We start from the raw sequence: 8,349 nt of genomic DNA, 5'->3' as shown, positions 1-8,349 counted from the left end.
TTTTGTCTGAGCACGCGTCCACCCCGGCGCTGTCAGCCCTGGCACTGGGCTGGCTTTGCTGGGTTGGGCTGCAGAGGAGGCGAGGGCGTTGGCATCGCCCGTCCGGGAGATGCTTTGTGCTTGCTTTGTCCTCAGCTTCCCTCCCATGGGTGCCGATTCCCCCGGGTGCACCCAGGCTGCTGAATCACCTGCTTGCAAAGGAGAGTTTGTACTTGTGGGTGACACAGACGTGAAGTTTAGCTGAACAGTCAATTTTTAACTTGCCCTGTTGCTCAATGGTCCGGAAGGGAAACTTGCCCGGGAGGTGTTGCTGTTGTCTGGAGCACCCTGTCCCTCCGCACAGACACGGCCATGTGAGGTCTGGCCCAGCTCAGTTTGGACTCTGCTCACGCAGTGTGTTTGGTTTCACCAGGTGCCAGCAGGTCACAGTACCTGGTGATTGGGCACTGGGTAACATCTCCTTTTTCTTCTGAACACAGTGGACAGGTTGAGGTGGATTTTGACTCGTTCCAACCCTGTCTTCCCATCACCCGGACAGACGCAAGAGCAGTTCTCGAGGGCACTGGACAGGTGGGGACTGGTGTCTAATGGGGTCACGGACCATGGCACTGCCTGCTGCAGCTGAGCTCCCCTTCGCTCTGGGTGGTTTGTTTCCAGTGCCCTACAAGCTGCTCGCTGCCTGTCTCCAGCCTGACCACCCAGCGATGGTGCTAGAAGGCTTCTGCTCATTTTTCTCCCCGCTTTTTGTGGCTTCTCCCCCAGTGCTGCTGTCCGGAGCCGGACTGGGTGTCTCAAGCTGAGGGTGCCCAGCTGCCCCTTGCCCCTGCTCCTGCCTGTGGTGCAGCACTAGAAAAGTCAGATAAAATTAGATATTCGGACGCATGTTCCTCAGGATGCTGGGGCAGGGGGACACCCAGTACAGCCAGTTTGACTCACAGAGAAGAATTAATGGAAACGCCCGGCTCCTGGAGGGAGGAAATACCTTGAACAGGCCTTTTCCTCTTTTTGTTACGTGGGGCAGGCTGACAATGGGCTCTGTGTCTGGCAGGAGCATTTCTGAGCTGTCTCATGAATGCAGCACACACGCTCAGACAGACACAGAGTCTGCAGCACCGAGCGCTCAGGAAGGGCCCGGCACAATGCGGACGACCCACCCTCGTGCACCTACCCTGCGGGGATCGTGCCGGGCTCGCAGAGCAAAGCAAGCCTCTGCTTGGGCACAGGCATCCACCGCGGTCAGCGCAGCCCCAAGAGCACCTGGGCGGCTGCGAGCACCGGGCTGGGGCGCGTTGTGCAGCCTTGGTCAACAGCAGCGGGGAAAGCAGCACCGTTAATGTGAGCGGCCGGCATGCAGCATCGGGCTGTTTGTACTTCAGGCTCACTGACAAATGTTTCATAACAATGAATTGCAATTTATACCCAGCTCACTGCACGATGAACTGCTGTTCATGAAGTACAAGCCTGCCAAAACAGAATGCAGGCTGAGGCCAAGGAAAACTGCCTTTTTCAACTGTAAAATCAAATAAACATGTAACTCTTTGGTAAGTGACCTTCGCTTATCAGAAAAGCTTTATAAGGTGAACTTTATTTATTACTTGTGTTGATAATTTAAATGTAAGGAGGCAAGAGGAACTATAAACTCCGTAAGTCACAGGGCCTTATCAATCACGTTATGCAAATGTTTGGAGCAGGAATGTCTGGGCAATAGTAGCATGTGCCACCAGCAAATGCTTTAATTCATGTTGCTTTGTCTGCCGCAGTGATGACTTCCTTCAGATTCTCCTTCACAAGAAAAGAGAATTTCAGCCGATGATGCATCACGGTGCCCCTGGCTGCTGGTGCTGCTGGGCCGGGTGTGGGTGTCGGGCGTGGGGGAGGCCGGTGCAGGAGCCCTCTGGATGCCATGCGCAGGGGCTGCCTCTGGCCAGGGGACGTGAGCGGGGCTGTCACCAGCTCTGCAAACTTCTCTGGACAGGTTCTAGATGTGTGGTTGAGTTGTACAGCATGTGGTGATAAATGTGGGGGCCACAGGTCCTGGTGGTGGACAGTAACGTCAGAGAGTCCAGACAAGGCTTCGACGCACCCCGCTGCCTCGCAGAGGTTGCTTTGCATTTCCCGCAGTGCTGGCTTGTCCTGCTGCTGGTCCCCCCTACCCAAACGCCCGGGATGTTGAAGCAGTTCAGTCCTGCCCTCTGCACTCGCAGCTCTTTCAGTGTGGGGATGCGTGGTTTGGGTACTGGGGCTGAGCAACGGGTGAGACCGCGATAGCCCTGCCGCTGTGCCTGGCACAGCAGGTGCGTTACGGAAGGTTCGAGTGTCCAGGACTGGGACAGGGAGGCAAGCACAGGCTGAGCAGCAGCGCAGAGAAATAGAAAGCAGTAGCGTGGTGGAAAGACAATTTGGTACACACTGTGGGCTTTTTAGAGTCTCCTCTTGCAGCAGGGATGTCTGGGCCCCTCCATCGCAGTGTACGCCATAACCCAAAGGCAGCTGGACGCTGGTGGCTGCGTCACCCCTCGGGGTTTCTGTTTGGAGTGCTCACTGGACGAGGAATGGCTTTGATGGGAAAACCTCCTGGAGTGGGAGAAAAGAAAGCGCATCACAAAGCCCGGGGGTGGCTGGAGTGAGGTCAGCAGGCCCGGTTTGGCCTTTTTTGGAAACAGCCGATGTGAAATGCCCGTCAGAAAGGTCTGGATCCACCACGAAGCAGGACGGGTCCCAGCGCTCTCCGTTCTTCCCGGGGACGGGGATGGTTGCGTGTCACCTCCACTGCCCCACGGGTCTCGGTGGACACGGCTGGGTGGGATGGTGCTGCTGGGGCCCTGCCGCAGCCCTCCCAGCCCCGGACCTCCAGCGCACACCCCAGGCTGCAGTCGTTCCTGCGTGGGGCCGGGGCCATGGGGGGCTGGGGATGCTTCACTTCTAGACGTGGTGCTCCTGGGGAACTGCTGGATCCGCTTCACCACACTGTAAATAATTACAGTTATCCACTCACTTAAGTAATTTAAAGGATTATTTCTAGTCTCCCTGATTTATAGGCAATTTGGAGTTTTAAGTGTAGGCAAAAAACAAAACTGAAGCTGGTCTATCAGTCCTCTGAACTCGTAACTTTGTTGTTTTGAACAGTCATGGGAACATTTTTTTCTTAAGTAGGAGGTTATTATAGGACACTTATTAATAACTAGTCTTGGCTATTTTTAAGTATTTTCAACATACTCTATCATGATAGTACAGCAGAAAGACTAAGTTTAATTCTTCTGCCCCGGTGCTCATAACTCACTTCTGTTTGTTTTGGCTCATTGGGACTGAAGTCCTAACACTGCTTTGCAGGAATAGCGAGAGCCTGAGGACTGTACCACTTGCTGTTGTTTGGAGCTGCTCATTTTCTAAGAAAAATGAGCATAGAGCATTCTCCTCATAGAGGAGAAACTAACAGCTGAGTTTGATTTACAATTAAATTTCATCAGGTTTTTCTGGAAATGCCAGAGTCAGCATAGCACAGCTGTGGGTAAAACTCCGGTACTGCTGAACTGGATGGCAGAACTTCAGGGAAAACAAATGTTGTTGCAGACTAAGAACAGAGCCTGCAAATTGGCATTCTTGGTAATTAAGGAGAAGTGTAAGCAGTCTGCTCTTAAAACAGGATCTGTGTGAAATGACCAAAAGAGGATAAACCCACTCCTCCAGGAGAATTGAGCATTTCAGACAAGAGAAATTATATTTACAGTATAATTTATTAAATTTCAGATTGCCATATGCAATAAATTATAGTCAATATAATGATAGCATTGTCATAAAATATTACCATGAAGTACTTGTCTAATATCTAATGTAATTTATACAAATAAGAACGGTAATTATGATGTTTAGAAATTCAGTGTTAATGGGAAGTGAGCAAAATATTAAAGAACTTCACAGTAAATTCAGGGAAATATGTCATTATTATTGCTTTTGTGCAACAATTTATAATGCACGCATACTGCATGAGAAAGAAAAGGTACAGTCGCGTAGTGTCTCTAGAGCAAATGCATTCCCTGAAGGCTGAACTTATTGCACCCATACGGTGCACTTCAAAGCATTTTAACAAATGCAGAATGATAAATGATCAGTAACTGATCAACCTCTAGACTCTCCATTCTAGCAGACAACAGCGAGGCTTAGAAAGGTTTCAAACTTTAGGTAACAAGTTCAGGAAGGCAAAGCAAACGCGTGAAGTCAGTAAATGCTCAGTCCGTGAGCAGCACCCGCCGTGCGGTGCCGTGGGCTGGCTGGGGTGTGCTGGCCCCCTCCGGGCACTGGCCCCAGGCTGCGGCGCTGCCGCGGGCAGTCCCGCTCCCGTCCGCCGTCTCCCAGCACCGTGCGTCCCTCCAGGAGCTCACAGGGCAGCACAGCGTGCCGCCTGCGGCAGGAGGTGGCGATCAGTCTCGTCCCGAAACGTTCTCCTCCATTGCCGTTCCCTTCGCCAGCTCAGTGGACTTTGATGGAGTATTTCCGAAATTTCAGGAACTGGAGGAGCTTGTCTTTTCGCCTCTGCTTTAGTGCCATTAGTGCTCTTGTTTTCTCCTCCACGTCCTGGTCGGTGGCGAGGATGATCTTGGCTCTTTCCTCTGCCTTCTTGTCTCCGGAGTGTTTGAAGAGTTTCTGGAGCGACTCTTCGTCGATGCTCTCAAAGATATTGGCCACGGCTTTCTTGCGCAGGGCTGTGTCGAAGCGGTAGCCGTGGACCGAGGGGCTCACTCTCAGGGATGTGGACATGGCTGAGGTTGTGTTGCTTCTCCTTGCTTTCATCTATGTCGGATGCTCTGGGGTTTGCCTTCTGGGTCTGATCAGAGGGATCTGTGTGGTATCTGTGCTGAAGACTGCTATTTAAAGGCAGGCTGAGAAAAAGCCGGAGAGCTCAAGTTACAGTGATGAGGTCACGCTGATGTCAACACTGAATAGTCATAGGCAAGTTAACATTTAAGTTGCCAACTTTCCTCTGTTGCGCAGCCAACTGTAAAAAGTTGCTGTGATTCTGCTGTGAGTTTTTCTTTGACCTGGTGCAGAAGGGGATTCGTGCAACTTCCAGCACCGTTGTGTGTCGTTGTGCACCGTTGTACAGTTCAAGCTGCACTTGTGGCCTTTCGTTGTGCTCAGAAAAGCTCTGCACTCAGAAAACCTTGCCTGCTGCAACAGGCTCTTGCACCTAATAAAAAGTTAATATTAAGAACTATTGCAATACTAACAAGAGGTTAGCTGTGAGCCTGTGCCTGCAGATGTCTACTTGTCTGTATCCCAGCCAGACAGAAGGACAAGGCAGCAAAACCTGCTCAGGTCTACGTATGGGATGCTTCCTACTGCTTTCCATAGGGTACAGGTCACGTTTAGTAAGCTGTATTTTCAAAGCGGTAAGCAGTTCAGCAAAGGCAGCTAATCCATAAAGTCTTCTGCAGTGACTTTCCCGGGATGTTACAACCTGGAGCTGCCCAATTTACACGTAGTGGGGCAGCAGGTGGCATCTCTCTGCCCCACGGTGCACATTGTGCCGCAGCAACAGCAGCAAGAGGTTTGTTGCTGTGCTCCTGCCTCCAGCTCATCACTGGAAATTAAAGAATTCAATTTCTCTGCTCCAAAGGAGTTTGTGTTTTCCACCTCTGCATCCCCAAGCCCTAGGGATGCCAACCCCCCTCTCAATAGGATGAGACTGGGTACGGCAGGCTGCGAAGAGCCAGCTCTGATGGCTGGAGTGTACTGCCAAGGTTAGAAATCTAACCTTACAAAGACCTGCACCCCACTAAATCTGGCCAGGAATGACAGTGGGTTCAAAGGTTGCTCAAGGCCAAGGATCCAGAGATAAGTGTATTTTGGTTAATGGCTTAAAAGTGGCCGGATGCTGCAGAGGCACTGTTTAGAAAATCAGTTGCTTGTGTACCAGCTGTGTTGATGATTCCCCATTACTCATTCCCACTCAAGAAGGCCACAAACAGGCTTTGTCCCCATGACTGTCCACTACTTAGGGGGGTTCCCTTGTTTATGTGAGAGCCGTGGAGGTGATAGATGATTGCAGCAAGGAGCAGAGCCGCAGTGACATTGCCTGGTTGCTTGTCACTCCATACTCTTAACACTTCTGTTCCTTTTGGCAGAAGGCAGGAATATGTCCCTGCACAGCCCTGCAGAAACCCTCTCCTGGCTCTAGCCAGGGAAAAGCCCACAAAGTCCATGTGCTAGGCATTTGTACAGGCATAGAATAATAATAATAATAAAGTAATTGTGAACTGTATTGCTTACTAGACAATACAGCAGGCCAGGCTGCTGCTTGGGCAGCAAAACAATTGGTAGTCACCAGCTCCATGCACTTAGATAACAACTGAACCTCTGCACTTCCCGTTGGTGGGGCTCGCCGTGCTTTTTATCTTTAGGAGAGGGAGTGGATTGCATTTAACTGCTTGACCACTTTCCTATCTGTGACTTAGGAATCGTAAATAGAGCCGGGCACACCCTGGCGCAGCCCTGCACGCTCCATTCAGCCGCATCCTGCTGGGGGACGGGCTTTTCCTGCGGCCAGGCGCTGCTCGGTGCCATTGTTACCTGCGTGAGCTCTCGCTGCACGTGCCTGGGATTTTTTCCACCAGTTCTGCATCACCACCGTTGTATGGCTTGCTTTTTACAATTTTCCTAAGTTTCTTTTGTATGTGCTAGCTATTACATGATTCGGCGTATAAACAGATACCTTTACAAAACCTCTTAATTCTCCTCCTGCCAGAAAAACTTAAAAGCCTCTTACTTTACTGTAGCCTTGCTGAATTTGAGAGCATTACACATCAGCTGATGCTTGCTCAACATTTGCGGGGTAAATCTGCCCTGAAAATAGGATCTTTTTGATGTGACTGGCTTCTGGGCCTCGGCCTATGGAAGAGCTCCATGTTTTGTCGATGGCTTGCTAAAAAGAAATACAAGAGGGGGGAGCAGTAGAAAGAAGGAAGATGCGTGTTGATTTCCTCTCCTGCTCAGATGCAAAGTGCTGCCTGAAGTACTGTGTGAAGGGAAAACCTGCCTGTAAAAATGTCCAGCTGAAATGCTAAACATTACTTGCTTCACTGAACAGAGAAGTACACTTGCAACGTACTTAGGACAAAAAAACAGCACCAGGAGATCCGTGGTGATCTCGTAGATGTAGAAAACAAACCTTCCTTCTGCAAAGCACGATTTCCCGTAGTTGAAAAGAGGAGCTGAGGCATGTTAACATATGCCTACTTTTTACTGCTTTTACTGCACATGGAATCGTTCTGCAGGTATTTGCAGAGATATGGCTGATAGAATAAATTAGCAATATTTGTGGCAGATACAAGCTCAGAAAAGTATCTGCCATGGAAACCGAGAATAAAACTGATGCTTTAAGAGTAAGACATCAAAAAGCTGCCAAGATGAAGAATGTGGTTTTTTTGTGAGCTCATCTTGCATTGAGCAGTAACAAATGCCTTTGCCCCTTCAAGCTTCTCTTCCCACTTCGCATAAATTTAGTTGTGTTCAACTCTGACTGAGAGATGAAGCATACCTCGTCTGTTTTTTCCACTATTTTTTATATCATTCTTTTAATATTGCCTTCCCAGTAATGCCTAGGAGGAATTATTCATGTGTTGGGCTGGAGTGAAACTTCAGACAGGATGCGATTTCTATCACAGCTCTCCTGCTATTATTTTATAATTGCTTCGTGAATGTAAACGCTCTGTTTCACACATTAATGGGAGGATTAATTCCAACCCACTGTTCTGTCTCTGCAGAACAGCTTAGCCACATCCCTGACTGCGCTCTGCTTTTTGGGAGATGACGTACTTGGAGGGTTCCTGCCATGGGGCTCTTCTGTGGGAGGAACAGCCTTGTCTGAGCTTGGGAGTCCTCCCACGGCAGTTTTGAAGTGGAGGCACCTATTTTCTATAGGTTAAACCAACCTTCTGGGCCTAGAAATCAGAGCAAGCAATCACTGGAGGGAAAGACTTGGAGTGGGCGGTTTGGAGGCCACATCTCCCACCCAGGGCATCTGCCCGGGGGGCATCGACAGCAAGGGGCTGCTGCAGGAGTCCCGTGGTGCCCCCCATGGTGCTGCGGGAGGGGCAGGGCAGCCCCGACCTCTGCCCTCTGCTCTGCCAACCAAGAGCCATGCGCTGGGTCCTGGGTCCCTCGGTCCCTGGCGAAGCCGGGGAGGTGGCAGCTGGGAGCCGCGGGTGCCTTCACCCCTGCAAACTCTTGCAGAGAACTTGGTCTGCATTGGTGTAGCACTCCAAAATCCCTCCAAACAAGGCAATCTGGGATGCATTTTGTGAAGGCATGTTTTGCATAGCTTTCCTTCGCTAGCTTGCCTAAGCCCGCACA

General features: G+C 50.4%; 1 protein-coding gene across 1 annotated transcript; it reads right to left on the bottom strand.

The window, feature by feature from the left end:
- Positions 1–3,715: 3,715 nt before the first annotated feature.
- TCIM (transcriptional and immune response regulator) lies at positions 3,716–4,858 on the bottom strand. The gene has a single exon (XM_040538507.1). The coding sequence runs from the start codon at positions 4,786–4,788 to the stop codon at positions 4,468–4,470; it is 321 nt and encodes a 106-aa protein (XP_040394441.1). The 5' UTR covers positions 4,789–4,858; the 3' UTR covers positions 3,716–4,467.
- Between the last annotated feature and the right edge of the window lie 3,491 nt (positions 4,859–8,349).

This window comes from Cygnus olor, chromosome 27 (genome assembly GCF_009769625.2).
Source record: "Cygnus olor isolate bCygOlo1 chromosome 27, bCygOlo1.pri.v2, whole genome shotgun sequence".
Taxonomy (NCBI): Eukaryota; Metazoa; Chordata; class Aves; order Anseriformes; family Anatidae; genus Cygnus; species Cygnus olor.
This window is presented reverse-complemented; position numbering and strand designations above follow the sequence as displayed.